We start from the raw sequence: 26,138 nt of genomic DNA on the forward strand, positions 1-26,138 counted from the left end.
AAAGTCATCAGTCTTGCAACACTCTCAGGATTTGTTGCCATAAGACATTTCGCTAGCAATGTTGACCTGCCACCAAGTTTCTCAATATTTTTATAAACAGTATGGAGTGAGGAGAAAAGAATTCAGGTTGATTTTGAGTATGAATCTGTTCCCTTTGCTTACTTCCAGTAGCCATGCTCTGAAAGGTGGATCCAGCTTCTCTGCTGTGCTATGTATGAAACTGTTCTGAAGCCACCTCTTGTCATCCCAACCACCACTTCCCCAAGCCTTCTTGTAGTTCTAGATTTGCTGGGGTAATAAGTTTCACAGGGCTTACTGCTACTTGGTCGTGGAGGACCGAAGATATTTTATCCTCCTCATGTTTTTTTTAATATCAGCAGTAAAATTTTGGTTGCAACTGGCCATCTCAGGAAGAATGTTTTACCACTGGACAAATATACTGATATACAAATTAACCAATGCATGGCCTGAGAGGAGGGGTGCCAGAAATATTTCATCTTTTTCTTTTTAATGGATGGCAGGCAGGCTATTTGTTAAACCACAGAGTGCAGGAAGCTCCTGGTGAAGTGGGGATAAGAATCAGTGATTGGGAAGTTAGAAGCAAGAAGAGTGGATACTGATCGGTTGCCTCCCTGCAATATCACCCTGTTTCTCCTTTGAGGGATCTTAATTATCAGTGATTCTAATGCATCACGCAGTGAGGGTAATGGACAAGATGCAAACTATTTAAGATGGATGTGTTGGCAATGCAAATTATCTTGAAAACAGAACAGGTCCTCAACTAGTGGATACCCCTATTTTCATTACACTTCCCACCATGCCTAGAAAGCAAGTATCAATGACTTTTTTCCCCGCTTTCCCCTGTGGGTAGGTCTTTGAGGACATGTACTTCCATTGTATGGGCCTGCCTGTGTTAACTATCCCTTGTATTTGACGCCTTACCACTTGGTGCATCTGCCAACGGTCTGGTATTTTGAAAAGGAAAGAAAACACTAGAGTTTTACCATTCTTCCTATCATTCTGGGTGGAAAAGGAAACTGGCAGAATTCTGGTCAATTTCACTTAATTTTTTTTTTTAAAAGAAGAAAAGTGTACCTGTCTGCTTCCATCAGTGAACTTGTGAAAAGAAAAAAAAAAAAAAGCCCAGTAAACCATTAAAAAAAAACTGCTGCATTCCATTAGTCTACTAGTGATACAAAAAAGAAAGAAAGAAAGAAAGAAAGAAAGAAAGAAAGAAAGAAAGAAAGAAAGAAAGAAAGAAAGAAAGAAAGAAAGAAAGAAAGTAAGTTTACCAGTCAAGGTCCCTTCAGAACCAGAAAGATAGTTTGGCAGCCCAGGACAAAATTGCCATGGATGGCAATGATCAGTGACCAGAAGGGAATGAGTCTTGCTGCCATAGCACATAGTAGCCAGTTAGAGTGGAGGTATTTGAAATGAAGTGCAAACCAAATACCACTTGTATAGCACAAATGGGAAAATACTACTTTTGACATGCAGTAGGAAAATAGGAGCTGGGAATGGGTAGAGGACTACACTAGGTTTCCTGCCCTTGGGAAATCACTAAACTGGTCTTGGGCAATATGATTAGCAACCACATAGATAGCTTTTTTCCATGATGATCTGTTCCTAACCTGGTCTTTCAGGTCTTCCAATGGTGCACTTATCGCTACTATAACTGAGTCCTTCCACCTTGCTGTTGGTTGTCCTCTTGTTCTCTTTCCTTCCACTTTTCCCAGCATTACAGCCTTCTCCAGAGAGTTAGATAAACAGAGAGCAAACTCCACTCTAGCAGGGTAACGAAACATTTGCAAGAAAACAAACCAAGCTCAGAGAACCCCAAGGACTCCACAGTTAGATTTTTGCAAAATGTATCCGAAGTAGGATCATTTGAGCCTTGTCATTTGTATCTCAAGTGAGAACTCTGGGTTGATTTGTTTGATGGTCCATTTGTTTGTTTTCCTGGCTATCCAAAGTATTCTCAGGAGTCTTATTCTTTCTATCCTGCTTATCATACTAGCTATTATTTTGAGGATGGGTCCTCTTAAATTCAGGTCCATTTCCTTTCAGATAAATGCAGTTCTCCTATTCCAAACCAATTTGCTCCTGCATGCAAATCAGGAAATGCTGAATTATATAAGTATTTCAACTCATTATATGGAGGGTCTTGAAGTCAGTTTATAATGGTTCATCCCAAAAAAAATACAGTAGATATACTTATTGATAACCCCCTAAAACAAAATGTAACTTTGCTTTACCCCTCAGTGCTGAAAGATATCATTCAAGCAATCAGCAATATTGAGGAGAACAAAGTTTCTCTGAAGGACCTCAGAATCACCCTCCGGAAGATGGGCATTCATTTATACCCACATGAGTATGAGGACCTAATTCAGAAGATTCCAGCTGACAGTAAGTACTGCTGGGTGCATTCTTCTCAGCCTCTCACTGAGAGGGATACCTACAGAAAGCATCTTTCTTAAGGTAAGGACTCCTTCAAGTCAAGCATCTCTTCGTGATTCCATGGACACTTCCATGTAGTTTTCGGTCAACATACAGAAACGGTTTACCACTGTTTTCTGGATTTTTTTAACATTCCAGTAGTGTTGACTCTTTTTGGCTCATCCTAAAAAGTTTTAAAAGGTTGGACTTAATTAAAATTAGGATGGCAGATCACCAGAAGATTTGAGGGCTGTAGGCTAGACTCAGTGGTCCATAGATGCTTGCTGCTTTTGCTATATAGTTCATCTAAGCTGCTGAGAGTCTTTGGACTATGGTGGGATAGAAATGTGAAATGTACATTTTAAAATAATGTAATAAAAAAGCAGTACTGTGGCATTGTGTTGCAAGCTCGGCCCCTTTGGGCCATGTGACATTGCAACATATATAGAAAAGGGGCAGGGGCCACATTACAATGCCAAGATGATGCTTTTGTTACTTAACCCACCTTGACTCTCACTTGTGGATGCCACTGGACACTAATTTGATAACACGTAATCAGGGTAACCTTCTATAATCCAGATATATAAGGGAAAGTGTTTGTTTGTTTGTTTATATTTATTAAGAGTTTTCATATGATAAAAGACAAACCAAAAGGAAAAAAGGGGGGGGGAACTAAAGTTAAGAAATACATAAGTGACAATGACTTCCAACCTTCTTTTCAACAGATAATTACATTCATATTGTCCCTCCTCCCTCTTAAATATTTTACAAATCCCCCCACCCGCTTCTTTAGTCCGCATCTTTCTTAATCTTCAAATCCATTAATATCAATTAATTTTTTTCTTCTTTCAGCAAAAAGTCCATATAAAATTTCCAATCTTTCCAAAAATTCTTGTTGTTTGTTCTTTGACCAAACAGGTCAGTTTTGTCATTTCTGCAAGTTCTGACATTTTCACAATCCATTCCTCCACTGTGGGAATTTTATTATTCTTCCATCATATATAAGGGAAAATCTTAGGCAGCTGCTGACTAACTCAATTCATTTTGCAGGAGAAGGAAAAGTTGATATTGGGCAAGTCATAGAGAAGATTTCCAAAATGCAATGCTTTTCAGAAATTAAAGGTGAGTGAGTCAAAGCAGGGCAGGGACAGACTTTGATGGAAATAGCAAAGAAAAAATTGGTATTAAGTGCCCATATCACCATTGTAATCCACTTTTTTATTTATTAAACTAACTTATATAGCTGCCCAGAAGGAACTCTGGGCAGTGAACTAAATAAAAACACAATACACTAAAAAGACCATGTAAAACAATAAATTGTGTTGAGGCTCCAATATAACTCACATTCATCCATCAACCACCCCATGCCAGCTTCATCAACATCCTGATCCCAATATCTGGGGGGAAAGCCAGGTTTTCACTGAAGGACAGTGGTTTCTATTTCTACCAATTCTCTCAAGAAGACTATAATACTGCAAAAGATGGAAGGAAAGAGAAGAAGAGAATGACCACTAGTAAGATGGATGAAATCTACTACATTGGTGATAGGGGCACCAGTGCAAGACCAAAAGGGCCAAGTTGGGACAGATCATCCTGGAGAAGGCCTATCTACATGGTCACTAAAAGTCACCATTGGTAGGCTTTTGGATCACACTGCCTCTGGAAGTCATACATTTTGTGCTAAAAGATAAGGAACACAAGTCAAGTGATGGTGGTTGGGGGTTGTCATACTTTAGTGGTCACTCTCAGGTTCTGAGTCTGTTAACAAGGTTATCTTGCTTGATCCTGTTTCTGAAAGTTTGGGTGAATGTGAGGACCACCGTTTCTCTGGAAGTTGCTATAAATATCATCCCTTCCTCCAAATTGTGCCTCTGTCAATCTTGACAATTTAAGTTCAATATAAAGCCTGATGTCCATTTGCACTTCTGATCTTGGATGAAGCTTTTGCAGAACTTTCACTCCATGATTATTATCAGCATGGAATTTGAAAATAAGTTTTGCTTTTGAATCTAATGCATAGATTTCTTTGAAATCTAGCCAGGAGGGTGCAAGATGGTTTCCAAAGTTGGAAGTGGGATTCTTGACAATTGAATCTTGATAAACTATTCTAAGCATAAATAAACCAGGAAAGACTATAATGAGTTGTGTTAGGCACAAGTAATCTAGGACAGATTATGAAAATAATTTTCATGCAAACATTATTTTATGTCATGTATGATACAAACATGTTTGGCTGCATACATCTTATAGGTTATTGTCAGCCCTTTGAGATAGGCCAGGTCAGGAAACAGACTCTTCAAAAATGACTGAAACTGTACTTTGTTGATATAGACCATAGTAACAGAACCTTGAAAGCCTGACTGTGTTTATCCTTCCCTCCCTCTTATACCCCCAGGAGTCAAGGAGCCTGTCCGAGATTCTTTCAATGTTTTTGCAGTTTCCCAAACTTAAGATACATTTTTGTAAATGTTGCTGCATGGTTCCTCCAAGGTCATCTCTGTGGCTCTCCACAGTTATAGAATTCCATTTTTCATAGTGTGGAATATGAATTGTTGGATATAAATGTTTAATTTTAGTGGGTCCAAAATACACAGTGACAGGAGCCAATGTCATGGGAAAAGTACAGTAAGCCAGTGATGGAAAAGCAAAATTTTTGACGAAATCTAATCTCATTTCTCTCTCTGCTGTCTCCATAGTTCTGAACGATACCATTAAGATTATTAACCAGTTCAAGGATAAGACGTTGAATGTTTCTGAAGTGGAGAGCTGCCTCAGTAATATTGGAGTTCATTTAACCAAGTCAGAATTAATGCAGGCCACTGAAACCTTGTCAGCTTCTGGTGAGAATTTTGTTCTTGCTCTGTTTTGGGAAATGTGATGGACCAAAAATATCTTGCTCAGAAGGAGTTTGGCAAGGATCCACCAGGGGAACTGGGGTTGAAATAATCCTTTCAAAAGTTGCTGTTGGAATACATGGGAAAATAGTTATGGATCAGCTGATTTGATCAACTGAGCTTAGGCATGATGGATTTCATGTACATGTTGGGGCCTTTCTCTAGCACTGGAATTTTGAGCAGCTCCCAAAGGTGCTAATGGGCTACAAATACCTTCTTGGTCTGCCAGACTCCTTACAGAGAGAGGGGGGGGGGAGTGGGGGGAGGAGAGAAATTCTCCAAAATATTGCAATGCAAAACACTTGCCCCTAGCATTATCTTTTTTGTAAAACCAACAAAGAAACAAACAAAAAAAAAACCACCTTTGATTTAGGCCCTATAGGCATTCTTAGAAAATAAAAATAGTGGATGACTAAAACCCAGTTTGCCTAGCTTATCTCCTTGGAAGAAAGGCCAACATAAACTGGGGTGATGGAGAACACCCTGCAGTGCTAAGGAAGCTGGTGGGCAGAAACCTCCCCAATTTGCCTACTCCTATATGGGTGTTTTGGGACTAGCCATACACACAATGGCCTTTTTCTGAATGGCAAAGCAGCCTCCACCAATTTGGTGAGAGCGCCTGCATCCGGCTCTCAGAATTCCAAAAATGTCCACCAACCAAAAAAGCTTTATGGCCTTTGCTCTAGCCCCAAGAGATTCAGAACAATCTAGAAGAAAATTCAAAGTTACTAAGGTGCCAGCTGGCATGGGGAACATGGGCATCAAAACTCAGGATATCTGTAGAAAATAACACTGGAAAAGTCTGGCTGTTCAAAACTGTGTTGCTCTTCTTCCTAAGAGCCTTTGAGGAATAGTGAGCAACCAAGAACATAAACTTTTCTCTCTGAAGCATTATGATTCTGTCTGTTCTGCCCCCCATGTGACCATTTGGTAGTACTGAAACTTTAACACCATGGGAATTGAGTGGCATAGAAATGGAAATAAATAAGCAAATAAACTTGAGGTCTTCCTTGTAAATAGGCTATCACACCAATGCCCTAGGGTGTACCCTGCTCTTTTTTTAGCAGATTGTAACTCCCTACTTTCATTTTTCCTTCGTTTGATCGCTTACCCTTTGCTAGAAAGAGCTGGCCAAGGATATGTGTGATCATCTAACTCTTTCTTTCTGAAGCTATTTCTGGTGAAAATAAAACATAAATAGTTTTACACTTCTGTCTTTTCTGTATTTCTGAGCTGATTTCCTGACTGTAGTTCGTACAGCAGACAATCTGCCGTTTTATGTGATGTTATTGTCCAAGATCTCATGATGCTGCAACAATATCAATAGCACATTTGGTTGGTCTGATAACATTTAATGGTTTCTTTTTCTTTTTTTTTTATTTTTTATCCTTTGGTAGCTGATGAGATTGTGGATGTCAAGGAATTGGTATCAGCTGTGAAGGAAACTAGACGGTTACAAAATTACGCTGGTAAAGTTTTAGGAACATGCTATGTAGGTGACTCTGTGTAAGCTCTTTTCTGTGGGACTTATATGCAACTTTTCCACATCAGCTGACAATATTCAGTCAGTCAGTCAGTCAGTCAGTCAGTCAGTCAGTCATTTATATGATTTATATAGCCACCCATCTCACACAAGTGACTCTGGGTGGCATACAAGGATTACAAAAATCAAACTCTCACAACATGCAGTGTAACTCCAGGCACCCAACGATATATAATAACCCCACTCACATGAAAAAAAAAGGCACATCAAAAAGAGCACAGAGAGAGAGAGAGAGAGTATTTAATCCAATGGTTCACTGGTGGTCAAATGCCTTGGTCAGAGAAGTACAGTATAACCACATGGCATGGCTCTTGGGCTTATTGGGAGGAAAGGGAAAAGGAAACAGCATGCCTATTCCAATATCAGAACCACTCAGCCCCATTTTGCTTCCTACGCATGGGTTAGCAAAAGGCAGCTTGGCTTTAATGAACATATCCTATACACCTACTTCAAAGATGGGCCTTTAACCTGAATGGATGGTGTCTGTGAATGTCATGCACATGAGTGTGAAGAAGAATGGATTCTCATCCCCCTCCCGCACCCATTTTGTGCTCTGACCCAGCCCACTGCTGGAATGCAGCCCTGGGAGAGTTCCCTGGAGTTACCACAGTCCTTGAGAGAAAGAATCCCTCCCCCTCAAGATTCAGAATTATCCATAATTTCCTATAGGGTCAGGTGGATCAAAGCCTGTGGGCTCCAGTGCCCTCTCAGAAGGAGAACCTTTGCTCCTCTGCACAGCTGTAAATGACGTTGCTGATCTTTGCCTCTCTAGCTGTGCTTGACAGCATCCTAGCTCTCAAGTTTATCAAGGAACACCAAGCAGGACAATTGAAACCTGCAACAGAAAGCCTCCAAACTGTAGACCTGCCATTGGCTAACCAGGTGATTGGCCAAGTACTAAAGTCAGCAAATGTAACAGGTAAGGGGCCAGGCTGCAAGAAGGGAGGTAGTTGCCATAGCATTTTAATGGCTATGCTGAAAGAGGGTAGAAGTTGTTTCTGCAAGATGATTTTTCTATACACTACTAAATGTTATAATCTCTAGTTCCTTTTTTGGAACAATTTTGCTCCAAATATTTAGAATTTTTCTGGTGAAAGTGTCTCTTCGTTTTTGTCTGGAAATGTCAATGCATGCCCAGTGGTTTAAGAATAGACTGTAGATACGCCAGGCCTATATCGACAACATGCTTAATTGGGTTAATGGAGAGGGGGGCTAGCGTGTTGTGGGAATGTCAGAAGGGTGTTAGGCACAGAAAGCACATTTTTAGGTAATTGGAAGATGTATTTTGCCATGGTATTTCAGGGAAAAAAAGTTATTTATGAGGGACAAGTAATATAAAGCAAGAACTATTCCTGGAAAGGGGGAGGTTAAATGAAAAGCTCTGTCTGACTTTTTGAGCATTTTTGAAAGCTGTTTCTTGTGTAGGTTTTGTTTTGATTTTGGTCAATATGAGTTATAATTTTTCCTCTTACTTTCAGTAGTAGATAACAAAGTATTGGAGGGAGGGATTTCACAATCTGTTATAATTGCTTCTCTTTCTTCCCCAATGCAACTTGCAGAAGCTGGACAGGCAAAATTCAATGACTTCTTGAGGATGTTGACAAAGAACCAGCAATTTAAAACTTCTGCAGGTACGACCTGGAGGTCCCTTATAGGCAGATGCTGCTCTGAGAGAGCACAGAAGTAATCATTTATTTTATAATGCTTACATTTTCACTGTTATAAATCCTCCACTTCCATGAGCGATAAAAGGTTGGGAGGGGATTGCTTTGGGTGAGAGATCCCTCAGAATTCATGAGGTCTATGTAATCATTTCTACTTTCACAAGTGTGCTACCATCATCGAATGAAAGCAATATATTTCTACAAACAGCTAGCACAACAATTAGTCCTCCATCAAATCTCCAAAGAAAACAGTGGCATTTCAAGTGTATTTCAGCTTTCTTTAACTCTAGGTTGCCAAGTGATCTCCAGAAACCAAGAGCAGAGCTTGACAACTGACAGTGGTACCTGACACACTTGGAGTGGAGTAGTGTTTCTCAATCTTGGCAACTTTAAGACATGTGGACTTCAACTTCCAGAATTCCCCAGCCAGGGAATTCTGAGAGTTGAAGTCCACGTGTCTTAAAGTTGCCAAGGTTGAGAAACACTGGAGTGGAGGGTCAGAGCACCTAATAGCAAGAGTGACAGTGGCACTTAGGAGCCTCAGAAACAGAACCTGATAGGTTGTGCCAAGTTAAGGGTAGAGTGTGACTAGTTGCTCTGTTGCTAGAACTGGACAGTGACCACGTTTTGAGGACAGAAAGTGACAATGTCATTGTTTCTTAACTTCCTTCCCACTGCAAATCTAACCCCCCGTACATTTTCTCTTTGTGGTTTGAAAGTAGTCTTTTCCTCAAGGGCGCTTCTCCATTTCAGCTGGAGTACTTTACTTCCTCCTAGGCTTACCCTAGGAGTTCATTGCTATTTCACAGAGGAAGGAACAGCCCTGCAATTAAGACAATAGATGCCCTTCTCTAAGTCCCTATTTACCATTTGTATTAAAACAGTACAATGACTAAGTGTATTACCGCTTATGCAAGAGGTCACTGCATCAAAACTCAGGAGAAATGTCTATGTGGTGTTTTCGTTACTATCTTCCTTCCTTTTGCTAGCTAACTAGCTCTTCCTAGTTGAGGGCTTTTCGAAAAACTTAGCACAGAGTCCCACCATTTCATTGTCTTTCCAATTTCTGGAAATAAAAAGGATTTTCTTTTGCATTTTAGGCCCAGCTCTTAGATACGGTTATTTTAGCACCAATGATAAAGCAGAAAGAGTAGAAGTTATTAGAGTGCAAAGTAGCTGGCAAGAATGGAATCTTTATTTTATTTTAAAGCTGGTTCTTGTTCCTGCACATATGTGCATTTTGATGCTGTCACTTTGTATATATAAATGAAATGTTATTTGGTACATATATATATTTTATATGTGCATGTGTGTACACATACATGCATGTGTACGCATCCAGGAAAACCCACTCACAGGTAGAAAAGTGATTGCCCATTGCGTTCCTGGAATAGAAAGGTGGATCTACAGAGGAAGGTAAGATTGAAAGAACCAGCAGCGGGAGAATTGTCCAATGGGAGGATATGGTCGCCTGCAATCTGGACTGAATACCTTGCAAGCTGTTGCCAAAGTGTCTCCATCCAGACAGAATTTTCTTAAGCCAATTTAGACTTAACCAACCTGGGCAGAAACCAAAAGGGTGCCCAGTGGGAGATGTAAGGGTTGAAGATGGCATATATGTCTAGGGTTGATGATGGTTTATTAACTTAAAAGACCATCACTGGATCAACTGCAAGATTGTTTTAAAAACACAGAGAACATAACAGTGACCAGCCACTGAAGGGAAGGGGAAATGCCAGAGCCTGAAGCCACTTAGAGATGGGGCTGCTACTAGAAAAGATTGAAGCATTGGAGGCCATCTGTTCTGAAGGGCTTAAGACCCCTCAGGTTGGAAAACAGCAATTATGAATCAAACCTGGAAAATGAAGGCACAGAGTGCATTTGCAATGTGCTGGATATGGGAGGAGTGCAACAGTATCCATTCTTGCACTCAGGAAGTAGTGAGTGGCCTATTCTGGTGATGGGTCCAAGAAAAAGTGCAGATCTGCCCTAAGTCAGCCTTGACAATAGACTTACCCTCCTGGACTTTTTTCAAATTCTTGTATAGTAGCGCTGCAAAGGAGTCTAGGAGGCCATCACTTCCTGTTGGCCCAATTCGGGCTGGCACTTCCATGGATTAACAACTATCACTTTTCTTCCCATTTTCTACCCCTAGAGGTATGACTGAGGGAGAGGGAGGCAGAAAGTAAAAAGAACACAGAGAACCTAGACATTTTTTTCTGTTGTTCCGGTGCCATTCAAAACTTTGTTTCAGCAACTGAAAGAAGTCCTAACTGTCAGGCCTAGCCCAAGGAACTCCAAGAGACCATGCAGAATCAATCCAGCAAGGTTTATTAGCTACAACCCCTTAACAAGAATGTTCCCAGACTGAAACCAGGTCCCAGGCTCAGCCAGTTCACACCGATGGATTTTCTTAGGGAGGTGCCAGTCTCTTCCGCTTATCTCTTCCTCGCTCCTCTGGAGATGAGAGCACATTCTTTACTCCCCTCCCACCATTCCAGTCCATCACACTAACCGATTTGTACAACACAGCTGGTTTATATCCCTTTGCCCCCACTGCAACAGCTACCCCTGTCCAATTCAGACCACATGCGACTACCCCACCTCTCTTAAATGTGTTGTGCAAATAGGGCATACTTGTCATGATACCCATCCTGAGAGTTCTGCATGTTGTACTTGTGTTTGAACGAGGGTGAGGGATTATTTTAACAAAAAGTCACTGTGTATCATTTTTAAACAGTAGTTCTCAATAGCATCCATGTTGGTACTAACCCAGAAACTGCTTCAAACTACCTTGAGCTGCAGTCAGTCTGTCAGTGTAGATTAAATGTGTTCCATAAATTAATCTGAATTATCCAGCATCACTTATGTTTGGTTGTTGGTTCAACCTCTTTTCCTTTTATGTCTCTATCTCCTCTAGCTTTGGAGGATGGTTTTGATATCCTGACCAAAATGAAAAATGGAAGGATGGGATTCAAAGAGTTGCAGGTGCTTATGCAAAGCTTCAGCATCAACTTGCCAACAGAGGAGGTGTCAGAGGCATTGGCCTTTTGCAATATTGATGGTGTGTACCTCTCTTGTGGCTTTTAGGGATAAGATACCTGTTCAGGAGGTGAGGCTGGGATATGTAGCTGTGAAAGGATGGTCAGAAGAAGAAAAATACTATTCTCTCAGTAAAGGAAAACCACAGATACTACAAAACAGAGAGAGAGAGTGTGTGTGTGTTTTGTAAAAAGAGGAGAATCTATAATATACACAATGAGGACTTCCAGAGGAAGAAATGGTGGACTGATCATGGCAAAGAACGAAGAGCCAATGAGTAGAGTGTCTCTTTGGAACCACTCAGGACAAGGAGAGGATGGGAGATGGCCCACATGTGCTCTGAACAGTTGCTCCTCATAAGGAGACTGCAAGACAGCAGTCCCTGGCAGGATTTGAGCACTGGGAGATGGCAGGAATAGCCATCTTGCTCGCAACTGTGGTCAGCACCTTTTAAAGGACACTAAGTTTGCAAACTTCTTTTTCTAATTACATTTGGAAATTGCTTGTTACCTACTTTTAAGCTATTAGAGACCTTCACATCAACAAATCTGAAAATGCCAGGTACATTTGCCTTCAATCCTTAATGACAGAAAATGTTAATCTTAAGAATTTTTAAAAATTGAAATAAACAGCAAAAAGCTAAATAAGAATTTGATCCTAGAAAGTTATAAATGGATTAAGGGTACAGATAAATTTGGAATAAGATTTTGGAATTAATTATAAAGAATCCTTCTATTGGGAAATAGATTTGTTTGGACTTTTTGCAAGACACAATAAAGATAAGTGATTTTAAAAATTGAACGCTAAAGGGAACTAAAGATTTTAGCTAAAGAAGAAAAATACACAAGCCTGATTGTCAGCTAATTAACTGGGATTATAAAATAATGCAAAACATTACAACATTGAAAATACTGAAGTACATTTTTGAAAAATGGAATCAGAAGTTAGTATCAATAATGTCAATAGCAATGTTTGCTTCTATGGCTAGACTGTGTCCAAAAGATATTATGGAAGAAATGGCAGATGAGGAACAAGTTTTATCTGACAAAACAGAGAGGGCATTGAAAGTGGATCTACAAATGACAGCTATGAGAATGACATGGAAAAGAATGTCTCATTGGACATACAAAAGAACTGGTTGACATTTCAAAAATCAAAAAGGAAATACAAATAATAAACCAAGAGAGTGACTTGGATAATTTTTTTATATTGGATTTACAAAAGAGGCTTGTTAAAGCTTTGAAGAATCTTGTGAGAAGGAACAAAGGAGAAATGAAAAGAAATCAAATTCTACAACATTATTTGAATGGAGTAAAGATTAAGACTATTAGAAGTAAAAGGAAGGAATATAAAGTTGGTTTATTTGATCAAGGTTAAAATAAAATACGTTGTTATTTCTGGTAAACTTTAATGGACTTTCTGCTAACACCAGAACTGAAAAGATGATGCTTTATGGATTTGTCTATAGATAAGAGATGGGATATGGGATGAAAAGATCATTGGTCATAAACTAAGAGGGGATGAAGAGTTACTAAAATTGTTCATATTTGTTATGATGAAGGTTGGAAGTCACTTCTTTATATATTTCTTTTCTCTTTCTTTACTATATCCTTTTCTCTTCTTTATTTTTCTTTCTATTTTCTGTTTTTTTTTCCTTTGCACCTTTCACTCTTTCTTTCTGTTCTTCTTTCTTTTAGTTTGTATTAGATTTTACTATTGTAATCCAAATCCTTAATAAAATAAAATTATATTATATTATATTATATAATACATAATATACACACCAATTATTCTTCTGTTCCTTATTTTTCTGTGCCTTCTTTCCATTCCCCTTCCATTTTCAGATGACAATACAGTAGATCTAAAAGAATTCATCATGGGTGTGATCTATACTAACACTTTTGTTATTAGGCCAGGTGAGTGAAGACCTGTTTGAAACTATATTTAAGTATTAGAAGTACAAACTATCTTAATTTTTGCAATCAATTACTAAGAGAAGAAAGAAGAGGCAGCTTGATAAACAAGTAAGGAGGAATGTCTCAGGTGGGAAAAGGAGCTTTGTGACAGTAGAGAAAAGAGAGGACATCAGAGGAACAGAAAAAGAAGAACATGATTTTGGATCAAAGTTAATGTAATCCACTACTATAGATTTCCATTAATTGCTGTCCAGATCCCCCAGAAACTGTCATATTTGGATTTTTGCTCTCACATTTGTCTGCCCCTATATACGTATGTAGGTCATATACTACTACGAATAACCATTAACAGACTTGGTTTTTATGAATTTGAGTAACCCAAAAGGAAGATTTGGAAACAGCTTGCTGAACTGAAAATGGGAAATTGTTTGAATAAGTTCTTCTTTCTGGTTTTTTTCATAATATATTTACTAGTATAGGCCAACCTTTCCTAACTTACTTACAGTAGCTCCAGATTTGTTGAAGTTACATCTCTAATCATCCCTAGCCAGCTTAGGGATGGCAGATGGTTTAAATATCCTAGTCATGTTGACTAGGTGATGCTGATGATTCAGTGGAAAGCTTTTTTCTTGTGCTTTGTTGACCTTGGAGTGATGTTTTTACAGAACTGCAGCTAATCTGCTTGGTCCTGAGCAAGCTCAAAGAGGACCCCTTTGATCTCCAGGCTCTGCAATCCAGCCTGAACACTATGGAACTCTCCAGGGCCAGTGAATTACTGAAGGAAGTGATGAATATAGCCAAAGTTGACAGTAAGCATTCTTAGTATAAGGTGGCATCTCCGAAATTACTGTAAATCTATAGTGATCGTTTCCATCTTTTGCCTTGCAGGTAATGGCAAGGTTAATTTAGAAGAATTCATAAGGGTTTTAACTGTAATACCAGAGATTCCAGAAGCATCTGGTAAGGCCAACTAATATTCTATTTCCCTGTTCCAGAGCTGTGATCTCTTTCTTTGTAGTGTCCCTTGTGTCATCTTCCCCAGCCTGGTGTCCTCCAAATGTGTTGTGAGTTCAACTCTCAGAGGGAAAATTGGCCACCCATCATACCTTAGAGCATACAGTATTCAGTCTCGAGTCTTGAAATTTACTTGCAATATCAAGCACAAAAATGGTGGTCTGTTGTGGAACTGTTCAGATTTGATTCTAAAAAAGTACTTCATTGTGTGTAGGGTGGAAATATAACACCTTTTTCAACTCTTTAAAGCAGCTGGGTCTTTTCCTGGCACAGTCCTGAGAAAAGATGTGGTTGTTTTAAAGAGCTGCAGACATTGCTGCTGGATAAATCTTTGTCTTGACTTTTGATTTTGTTTACTGTAAATGCAAAGCAGCTGTAGGAAGCTGAAGATAAATAAAGATGGAATAAGGACAATTTAACTCTTTCCCTCCCTCATTTGAGTTTGTTCAATGTAGCACCCGAGATCCTGTTTTAATGTAAGAGGAACAGTATTAGTATTTCAGTAAGTGAATTAAATGTGCAGCTGAATATCATGTGGATACAAATGGACCAAATCTTTCTTTGGCAGTGCTGAAGGATACTTTTGATGCAATGAGTAATATCAGAGACCATAATGTTAATGTCAATGACCTGGCAAAAACCTTGACCGGCATGGGTATCAACTTGACACCAGAGGAAATCCAGTCACTATGCGACTCAGTAACAGTCACTGGTGAGATTTAAAGTACTTGTTTCAATATCAGCATTCCAGCATGCACGTATTTTATCAATACTTAAATAATAAAACATATTCCTTTATATTGCCATTACTGGAGGAAAAAGCAAAATAAAATTCCTTCTAGTGTAGAGCTAACAGATACGGACTGCAAACCTGCAGATGGACACTAGATGGCAGCAAGGAGCTATAAGAATTCTAACACTGGTTTAGTCTTTCCTTGGAGTTGTTGGAAGTGATCATGATGAAACACGCTCCTGGTGGCATCACATAGCTATACATCAGGAGGCCATATGTCAACCCTCATATATCAGCTTTCACTAATTTGGAATCCTCCAGATATGTTAGAACTACAACTCCCAATATGGCTGTTGGGCACGTAGGTGTCAGAACCCTCTGGCAGCAATCAAAATTGGATAGGCATTGATGGGATTGGGTAGAACTGACAAAACGTGTGTTGCAACATCATGACACAAACTCTGCCCCATACATACTTGTATGCAATGTTGCAATGCAAGTACAAAGTACAGGTGTTGTGTCATCATGATACACATTTCATCATTTTGTTGTCATCATGTTTAGGAACAGATTCCTTTACCTCCCTGGGTTCTAATTAGTAAGATTTATTAAAATAAAAGATTAAGGTAACAGCACAAGAATTCTAATGATTGTTGCTTTCAAATGTGAATCCCATATACAGTATAGGAAATTGAAAACAGTTCCTTGCTCTATTTCTCCTATGGTTTCGATGGGGGAGGGGGAAAGCCTACTTTTTCTTAGAACAAAGGCCAGCTGACACTTTGATATTGTTTACACAATGGCTACTAACTTCTTTATCAGTGTGAGAATACACACTTACACTAGATTGCAAATTCTGAGAATTGCAACCCATCTGGACTGCACCAAATTAAAGAAGGCCAACGTTTTAGTAGCTTACTAAGAGGTTTTGAGTTTTCAGTTCAGTTACAGTTACTTCTTAAGGATGATTTTGCCTAGTTTTCTTACTACCTAATCTACAATAATTTATCTTGCATAAGTACATTAATTGTATTAATAATTCAAATTTTGGCATGTTTACTAGAAGTAAATCAACTGTATTCATTGGTGATGCTCAGTAAATTTGCTTAGGATTATAATCTTGAGCATTATATAAAGCCCAAGTATTACCATAAGATCTCTAATCACTGTGCAGCTGTAGTATCAGGGAACATGGTGACCTTCTTCATCCTGGACAGCAAAGCAATATTCCAGAAATATTTTCAAGACCTAGATTTGCCATGTATAGATTGTGATTTCTCCCATTCAACCTTTTTGCCATTCTGTTCCTTATAGGAGATGGGGAAGTAAATTTTAATGACATTATGAAGGAAATAATTGGTACAGAGTCCTTTGAAGAATTTCATGGTAAGAACAGAAGCATGACATTTGCATAGATACTAATAAATTGGTCAGCTTCCAACTTTTCCAACTTAAATTTCAGCTTAAGTTTTAATCCCACATGAACATTCATATACATTTGGGAGCATTTATCCTAATATTCATATATAATTTTTTGAAACTAATTTTCCCTAATATACCATATATTTTTAAATTACTTCCTCTTCTATAGCCTTATTTTGCACACTTTCCTCTAATATATGAAGCTTGTTTAATCTGTTGATTGGGTAACAGAATTGCAAAATTCAGAAAAGTATTTCAAAATAAAACTGAATTTCCATTTATTTATTGCTCAAAAGTACAACATTAGATATGTTTGCCTTAAAATGGAAACTGAATATATATTTTACTTACCCACCAAATTGTTATTTACATCATATCTCTTTGTAAAGACATTTCAGAGTTCAAATGGGAAAGGATTCAGAGCAAGGTTCAATGTGCTTCAAAGATGATGCAGATGTGCTTTGGACCTTATGCAAGTTCAGTACCTTACTGTCTGTGGTCATGTGAGATCTGAAGCTCTTCTTACAAATTATTTTCAAACCACATATAGGCCTACAATGTAATGACCAAACATTATTTGTCTAGTTTATCACTACCTAGTGATATTGTAGTTAGGTTACTGGGATAAAATTGAGGAGACTCAGGTTCAGGTCCATCCTGGGTTATGGAAACTCACTGGATGACTATGGGCCAGATATTCTCTTTGCCCATTCTATCTCATAGGGTTGATGTGGGGATAAAATGAAAGATTCCCCCTGTATAGTGCCTTGAGCTCCTGGAGAAAATGCAGAATGTAAATTTGATTAATAAATACAATAACATAAACAGAAGGGAAAAAACATCCTTCATATTGGCTTTTGATGGGCTCCTGCATAGTCTCTACTAAGCTTAGTCACTGAACAGAACTGAAGCAAAGAGCCTGAGAGAGCATAAAGTACAGAGGACTTCTGCCATTGGTGTCCAGTTGTCAGCCTTTTGGGGTAGGCTGGGTTAAGAAAGAAGCATATCAGGGATTTCAGAAATGTTCTTTATTGTAGTAGAGTAACAGAATCTTTAAAGCCAGTCCACGTTTCCCTCTGTCCCATTTTATATCAAGAGGGCAGTGGGGGTGTATTCTGAATTTCTTTCTCATGTTTCCCTCTTTCTCAGGACCATATGATCTTTTCTGCAACTCTCCCCTTAACAGCTTACTTATTCCTTCTCCCCTTAACTGCTCACTCATTCCTGCCCTATCCCCAAGGTCAGTCATAAAATTCCTTTATGCTGGTAGAAGCATATGTGTCATGCCATCATTCCACAAATAGGATGAATGCTATAGTTTATGTCAGTTGTGTCATGGCATCATGATGTAAGTGATGTAAGTAATCATTTGCATCAGTTCTACAATGACTTTGTGACATATGTGAGGTCAGTTTACTCTTGAGGAATGCCCACACTTCTGCTTGTCCTATTTCCTACCTTTCTGGGAGCAGGGAAATTAATCCAAACTTGAATACCTCCTTATACCAAGTTGGTGGTAACGTTCACATTAAGTCTGCATTTTTTTTATCCTGGAATTCTGGTATCTACAGTCTCAACACACCCTGCAAAGTACAAGGTTAGGGAAGGCTCAAGAGTTCATGTGCAAAAGTAGTGAGTTGGCCACAACTTCTGAGAAATCAGGACACACAGTATGATCTGCCATATGTTGAAGGGCTGAAATTGGTTCTCACATCCTAAATGATTCATGGGAAGTATCACTTTGAAATGCTACTATCGTCAACTGTCTCCACCAGGCAAGTCTTCCCTGTATTTCAAGATCACTTCACCACATCATTTTCAGGAGATGAACGGATCGCTTGGATGAGCTCCAGTAATTACCATCATTGGTTTGTCCAGGTGGGAGTAGATTTCCCTGTTTCCATTGAAAGGGTCCATTCTATCAACATTAAGTCTGGCTTCATAAAATTGCTTTGCTTCAAACCTTATTTGGGAGTGTTGAAGAATATGCTGGGAATAAGCATGGCTGAAGTCATTCTGAAATTTGGTTCCTGCAGCTTTACAGAATGCTTTCAATACTATCCACAAGATTGTCAAAGAGGATATTAAAAAGGAAGACCTGCTAGATGCCCTAGAAAACTTGGGCAGCCACTTGTCACCAGATGAACTGCAGGCAGTTCTGGCATCTGCTTCCATTGATGGTAAGTCTTTAATTAATTGATGGATTATTGGAAAAAAATGCCTTTCTTTTCTGTTCAAAGGCTGTTAACAACCTCCATTAAATATTTTTGAAGATAGAACTGACAAAGGTGTGTTTCTTTGCAAGGACACCTGCAGGCAAAATGACAGCCACATCCATGCAATTGAAGCCTCCTTTTTTACGCGCCTAAAAAAGCAGGGGGGGGGGGGCTTCTACCACATGGTCACAGCTTCCATCCCTCACCCACAGACATCCCAGTTCCTCTGGCTATTTCTTTCTCTAATATCCCAGTATTCTATCTCATTCTCCTCTCAGTGGCTTAGATTCTGAAGTGACTAAAAAGATGAATCCAGAATAGGAAAGTGTAAATGAAGTGGCCAAACCATGCAACTACAGTGCATTTGATGATCATTGTCTGCCATCCAGTTTGATAGGGCAGAATGTGGCCACAACTGGCAACATTGATGAATGATCTGGAAGCATCTGAGGCTCCAAATCTGCTGAGGCAAAGCAAGTACAAAGCTCAGTGAGAACCTGGATGGGAGACCACATAAGAGTGCAGATGCAGTTAATAAATATATACAGATCAGATCAAATATTTATTATATAGACTAGCATCAATAAATATATTGTTTTGGTAGGGGGGGAAAAAAACACACTGCACCCTCTGAGGACCCTTCTCTATCCCTTATCATTCAGTTGACTTTAATTAAGGGCAATGTCATTAATGTTCAGATCATGCAATGTTTTTCTCTCCAAGCTTCTTTGATAGAAGTAGCACATGCAGTGACACAATTGCTATGACTACGAGTGGAGCTAAAGGCTCCAACGTCTGTGTGGCAGGAGACAGCACACATCCCATCACTTTCCTAGTGGGAATGTTCAGTATGAAGACCCAGTCCCAAGGGCACCCTGTGATAGAAAAAGATTTTCTTCCACCTATTGCTGCTTGTGATTGCCATTGCCTCTGCCTTTCACCTACTCAACAAAGGTGCTTCCTTGATAATTCTCAACAACCTCTGAACTTGGTGTATGTGTGCTTTGGATCTTTGGAAAGTCCGTCCTACTTTCACGAGCACATTCTTGTGCATCCCTAGGGGTAATTTATCTAGTATTTATACAGGGGAATACTTTATGTATGTTTCTTTTTTTTTTCATGGTTGGATGATTCCATTCATCTCCCAAGCAGTGGAGCAATTCAGACAACTTAAATACTGAGCTAGTTTATGTAAATAAATGACTATTTCATGCAAATGTCAACCAGTGGAATCTTTCCTTGCTGATCTCTTGTTTGTTGGTTTTTCCTTTTTTGCTCAAACTATTGAAGAATCAGGGAAGCTACATGGGATGGAATTCCTCAAGATTTTGTCCAGTGCCCCCAACTTTTCTGACTTCAGAGGTAAGCAGTTGAAGTGTGAAGGAAGAAGGCTCAAATTGTGCATGGAAGGCAGAGGGCAGAAGTTCTACAAATACCAAGTAATATGGGGATAAACAAAAAAGATGAGAGTCAGTTCCCAGGGCCAGCTTTCTCCTGTGTCTCTTTCCTTTGCTGGCCACTCAACAATCATGTCCTGGCTTGGCAGATATCCTGCTTCTCAACCTCTGCTTCTCTCTGCAAAGCACGGGTGATCTGAGAATTATGGCAGCCTCCTCTTTCTTCTACCAATTCATGTTCTCCAGCATTACAAGATGCCACAAAGGTTGTTGAAAACATCAAAGAAGAGAAGATGAGTGTCAAACAGTTGGAGGATACTCTAGAGAATATGGAGGTACACTTGCCTAGTTCAGCTTTCAATCAGATAGTTCAAGCCATCCAAACTGATGGTGAGTAAGCCTTACTCTTTGTCTCTCTTTCTTTTCCTGCAGAAAGGCATTGCCTGGGTTATGCTAAAATTAAAAGCTTTAAATGGACAATTCAAAATCTGTAGAGTTGAATATTGAGCTATACAATGAATGAATGAATGAATATATCATTCAGTGAATAGTTCTATAGCAGTTTAGCAGCAGACAATAGACAAGTATAATGTTTTGCTTTTGATGCTCCTTGCATCTTCCTTACTCTGTATCTATAGAGAAAAAAGAAGGCTGCCTCCATGGGCAGTCAGTGAGAGCAGTCATCCTTTTTTTTTTATAGTTCATGAAAAATGGCACATCCTCACCTCACCAAGGAGGAGTATGAATTTTGCAGAGTTCTGTAGTGTCCTTCAAATGCACAAACTGGAATTAGGTTACATATTGGCATGCATAATACATAGCCAGCATATTTGGGGGAAAGCAAAGTTATACGAAGTGCTGAAAAAGAACAAGGAAAAAAAAGCCAAAGAAATTAAAGGCATGGCCTCAGGCAAAGAACAGGAAATATAGTGAAATCACATTCATATCAATACAGGTAGTCCTTGCTTACTGACTGCCTTGTTTAGTGACCATTCAAAGTTACGACGATGTAAAAAAACAACTTTGCAACCAATCCTCGCATTTACAACTGTCACAGTGTCCTGTGGTACATGATTGTCATATGGGTGCTTTGCAAACAGCACACATTTACAACCGTTGCAGCATCCTGAGATCACATGATCCCCATTTGTGTGCTTCCTAACTGGCTCCAGACAAGCAGAGTTAAGGGAGACCGTGGAAGTGAAATTGCAAGTTTTGGTCATGTGATGTCTCGCTTAATGACTGAATGGGAAATGACATCATAAGTCCATCAAGATCATGTGATTATCCACTTAGTGACGGCAGAGCTTGGTGACAGAGTTGCCAGTTCCAATTCTGGTCGCTAAGTGAAGACTACTTATACCATTCACAATATTAATCATTCCATACCTTTCTGTCCTGGAAAACCATGTTGCTTCATACTTGCCTTTTTAAACCTCATCTTTGTGAAGATCTCATCAACCACTTCCAAAAATGACTTTCTCAGTCTTCTCCTTCCTCATGACCCATTTGCTCTCCCTTTATGTGTGGTTTTGCAGTTTGACCCTCATTTATTCCCTCTATATCACCCAACCATTTCAACATACTTCTTTGGTGCTGGTCACATAATTCTGTATTCAATTCACATTCATTTGTCACCTCTTCATTCTTGTTCCTACCACTTCTTGTTTTAACCACCCATACTTAAGTATCCCATTCTCACAGCACTCAACTTTTTAAGTTTCTCGTCACACGCCCAATTCTCACTTCAAGAAGCTTGCTCTTATATAGATGTAACAGTATATGGGAATGACCTTGGGAGACAGGAGGAAGAGCCACAAACTAGATAATGGTCAAATAAGAGGCAGCTGAGTCCACAGAAGAAATGGGGGTGTTCTTGTTTTATTTTCTGCTCATTGTTGAACCATTTGCAAAGCATTCCATTTACTTCATTCGTGCTTCCATCATACACTGCCTTTACCGCATTCAGCTGTGAACCTTCAACTCCATGCAAAAATTATTTAATTCAAGACTATTCCCATTATCATGCAATTTTTCTAAATTGGCAAAAATACAACTCACTTTCTTTCTCAGATTCTTCCATTCCTTAGAGATGAGGAGCAAGAACCTGGTCTATGCATCCCCTCTGGAGCATAAAGCCACACTACATTTCCCAAATTTTGCTTATGGTCACCCCATACCCATTTCATGAAAATTCTGCTGAACGTTACCAGACACACTTAATAAACTAATTCCTCTGCAATTTTTGCATTTGCTCCTTGCGTTTGTGTAGCAGAACTATAAAAATAATCAGGCGCAGATTTAATCTTCACACATATTAAACAAGTTATGCAACCACTCCATCAGCAAACCACATTTTAACATTTATCCAGTTATACCATCTATCCTTGCAGCCTTATCATTTTCTCTCTTGTTCTTTGCTCTCTGGTTTTTAAAAAAGAGTAAGGATTAGGGGTAACCTATTTATCTTGCATAATTTAAGTTTTAACAAATACTCTTCTCCAAGATGCACAAAAGTTAAAGGCCAAAACAACCACAAATTTGGTTGAAAACACTGTAAATCACATCCTTAACCAAGTAAGATTATTTTCTAGTCCACAGAGAAATATATGATTATGACAATCATCTTACTGGGAGAAAAGGGAATATAAAAATGTTAGCAACAGCTTAATGTGTTCTTCCATTTTTATGTAGCCATTACAATATGTGCAATTCCCACCAGACAACAAGAATCTACTTTATGTGTGTTTTCCTCTGTCCCAGAATTGTCCTGTGCATTAAATAAAAAACAAAATGTTTTTCAGAAAATGGCAAAATAGATTTCAAAGAGTTTTTGTTAGCATTGGGTGAAACAAAGGATTTCACTGAAATGGAAGGTAAGTTCAAATTAATCTGAATCTTTTAGTCAGAAGACAAATGTAATAAATGCTACTTGTTTTAGGGGGCTCCTTCTTCAAGCCAGAGCCCAGTCTAATGTACTGGTGCTTATATGTAGAGCACCCCAGTCACAAACTCCCCAGCATCTACATGCCCTTATTTCTCCCTGGAATCCTGTTAGTTCTTTGCATTCTTCTCAGCTGGGCCTTCCTCTGGTTCCTCACTCTGGGGTCACAGTATCCAGGTTCCAGGTCTTTAAGGACCTGGCCCAGGACCCTAGAATCAGCTCCCTTCCTCCCTCTGTCTCTGTGGAAGTCTGATGGCCTTTAAAAGGGGGTTTAAAGGTCTTAGTGTGAGATCTGGTTGTTGGCATTTCTTCATGTCTTTGACCAAGTAGACTCTGGCCCATAAAGGCTTACAGTACAAAATATTGTAGGTCTATGGCGTCAGATTTTGTGTTAATTTTACTGCAAGGTACTGTAGTAACATGATACCCCTCTAGAATTAGCCATTTCTCCATTTTCCTCTTGGGATAAGAGAGCAGATATAATGTGGGTGAAATTCCTTTAGGGTATACTGGCCTCTTCTTTACAGTGCATTTCCTTGAAACTTTGTTCTTCTCATCTTTCTCTAGCTTTACAGCAGGCCATTACCATTGCTGACACAGTGCATGGTGACTGGCTACATGTAAATGAACTGCAGGACACCTTGAATAAGTTGGGTCTCCATTTGACAGAGGAAAATATCCAAGAAATTTTGCATGACATTCATGTGGATGGTAAGGTTTTTGTTTTGTTTTATTTTTTGATAAGGTGAGAATAAGCATGTATTCTGGTTTGGTAAACTCAGTATCTGGGTTGAGTGGAAAAAAAATATTATAGCAAGCTGTAGTGGTAGTTAAGAATATCACACTATAGGTTTTGAAATTCCTTTCCAGAAAAATTGATAAAGATTTATATTCATAATGTAGATATTCTTCAAGACCATGAAAGCATTCACATCTGGTCATAAGTATTGTAAATAAAATAACCCTGACAGAAGAAACTGCATAATAACACATATAATAAAAGTCATTATTTATAATCACAAAGTTTAGATGATTACAAAGAAAGTCCTTTATCACATTTGTTGTTATGTAGTTTGAAAAACTGGGCACATAAATTTGCCCAAGGCCTCATAATAATTGCTATATAACAATCCAACCCTCTCTTATCTAGGAATTTTTTTACGACCGGACATTTTTGTCACTTAACGATTCCTTCATGTATCTTCTTTTTCTACCAGCTGATGGGACTATAAATCTACAAGACTTTCTGATGACTCTTCCCAAGTTGCAGTACTTCAGGGACTCTTTAGGTGAGCTTGTTAACAAACACAGCCATTACTTCGGTAGGAGATGAACATTTGTCTCTAAGGATGTTAAAAAATCTACTGTGGAGGTCTTTCAAAGTGGATGTCACCCAAATAGACTCCTTGGCAGCACTAAACAGAATCTACCAAAAAAAAAAAAAAAGGCATTGGGCTATGAGAAAAGGATCAGAAAAATAACACACATCTCAGAAGATCAGGTTAGAAAACAAGGTAGCTACACTTCTTTAAAAAGTTTGGACAGAAGAAATTTACATTTAGAAAGCTTGCATTGGGAAAAGATTTGTAATAAAGGACCCAGGCAAATTTATAGAGTCCCTGATGAATTCTATTAATTCTTCTCCTCGCATGTTCACACTAGTAAAATTGGAGACATTGATTGTTTAAGAGAAAGAACAAGTAAAATGTATGCCAGTTTGAACTGTCTATTTAAGCCAAAAGGGAAGTCTAGGTTGTTATGTGTATGAGAGTGTATGTATATGTAATTTTCTTATTTTTCTGACATTACATATGAAAAACAGCCCAGTGCAGTCTGAGAAACTGGAATAATCTGTAATTCCCATTTTCAAAATGTAGCATGTTCGGCTACTGTTGCCAGATTCAATCATTTAAGTGAAAATTTGAGAGATCTTATTGCTAATCTTTATAACAATATTAATAATTAAATGTAGTCAATTATCAGTCAATACTGCTAATCGTTATTCTAATTAATATCCCCATTCTTTCCCCTCTTTCAGCCCAGGAAGGAAATGGAAAATGAAGATTTTTCTTTTTCTCCCTTCTGTCTGACTCCTTATCAATGATTTCTTAACAACACAAAGTGGCCATTTCTTTGTATTCGCTAGGCTTCCCAAGGAAAGGATAAAAATTTCCTCAAATATTGCTTAATCATTTGCATTGATTATGAATTATAAATTCATTTTTAGAACTTCCAGAATGTAAATCTTCTTAATTAACGTTCCTGAAAGAACTGGCACCATGGAAGGCCTTAGTTCATGTTATGTTCAATATCTAGTTATGTCAGATCCCTAATTATGAAAACCAGCAGCATCACCAAATGTCATATGTTGTGGCAGGGAGGTCAGGGGAGTGAACAAAGCTTTGTTCAGAAATCCTGAATACTTTTCCTGTATGCCAGAATAAGTTTAATGCAGGAATTTGCAATGTGGTGTCTAGGTAAATGGTGGTTTGTTTGTTTAAGTAGCTTCAATTCATTGATGAAATGTGGCCATTTAGTATCTTATGAGATTTCAAGCAAGAATGCTGAAAATCTGTCAATCACACATCCAGCCACACACATATATATAGTACTTGGCATGTGAATTGATTGTCAGCTTTTACTTTAATCTGCTAATGATTTTACTCTTTCATCCAGTTGTTAAAGATAGATATTTTAATTCATAAAATGGAAACCATTTAAGTTACTCAACACAAAAATGTCATAATTCTGATTAAGTCACTGTCAACCCTTAGTGAACACATAAACAGACCTTCCCCAGAAAGATCTGTTCCCAGGCTGGCCCTTTTAGACTCTCAATAATAAACCCATCACTGTTGTAATTGAGTCCATCCACCTTGCTACTGGTCATCCTCTTTTGCTCTTTCCTTCCCAGCAT

General features: G+C 38.7%; 1 protein-coding gene across 1 annotated transcript in view; it reads left to right on the plus strand.

Moving 5' to 3' along the window:
* Positions 1-26,138, plus strand: part of EFCAB13 (EF-hand calcium binding domain 13) — a 125,061-nt gene that overhangs the window by 22,304 nt on the left and 76,619 nt on the right. Inside the window, exons 14-31 of the mRNA XM_088143283.1 lie at positions 2,263-2,406; positions 3,487-3,558; positions 5,133-5,276; positions 6,728-6,799; positions 7,646-7,792; positions 8,433-8,504; positions 11,458-11,601; positions 13,424-13,495; positions 14,161-14,304; positions 14,384-14,455; positions 15,078-15,221; positions 16,557-16,628; positions 18,701-18,844; positions 20,171-20,242; positions 20,524-20,667; positions 23,082-23,153; positions 23,789-23,932; positions 24,439-24,543. Coding sequence (XP_087999409.1) covers positions 2,263-2,406; positions 3,487-3,558; positions 5,133-5,276; positions 6,728-6,799; positions 7,646-7,792; positions 8,433-8,504; positions 11,458-11,601; positions 13,424-13,495; positions 14,161-14,304; positions 14,384-14,455; positions 15,078-15,221; positions 16,557-16,628; positions 18,701-18,844; positions 20,171-20,242; positions 20,524-20,667; positions 23,082-23,153; positions 23,789-23,932; positions 24,439-24,543 — 1,980 coding nt within the window. The remainder of the gene's footprint in view (positions 1-2,262; positions 2,407-3,486; positions 3,559-5,132; positions 5,277-6,727; positions 6,800-7,645; positions 7,793-8,432; positions 8,505-11,457; positions 11,602-13,423; positions 13,496-14,160; positions 14,305-14,383; positions 14,456-15,077; positions 15,222-16,556; positions 16,629-18,700; positions 18,845-20,170; positions 20,243-20,523; positions 20,668-23,081; positions 23,154-23,788; positions 23,933-24,438; positions 24,544-26,138) is intronic.

The sequence above is a fragment of the Python bivittatus genome, unplaced genomic scaffold (assembly GCF_059951505.1).
Source record: "Python bivittatus isolate LINGU-HERP-01145 unplaced genomic scaffold, Pbiv_v1 ctg000410_np1212, whole genome shotgun sequence".
In the NCBI taxonomy this organism is placed as follows: domain Eukaryota; kingdom Metazoa; phylum Chordata; class Lepidosauria; order Squamata; family Pythonidae; genus Python; species Python bivittatus.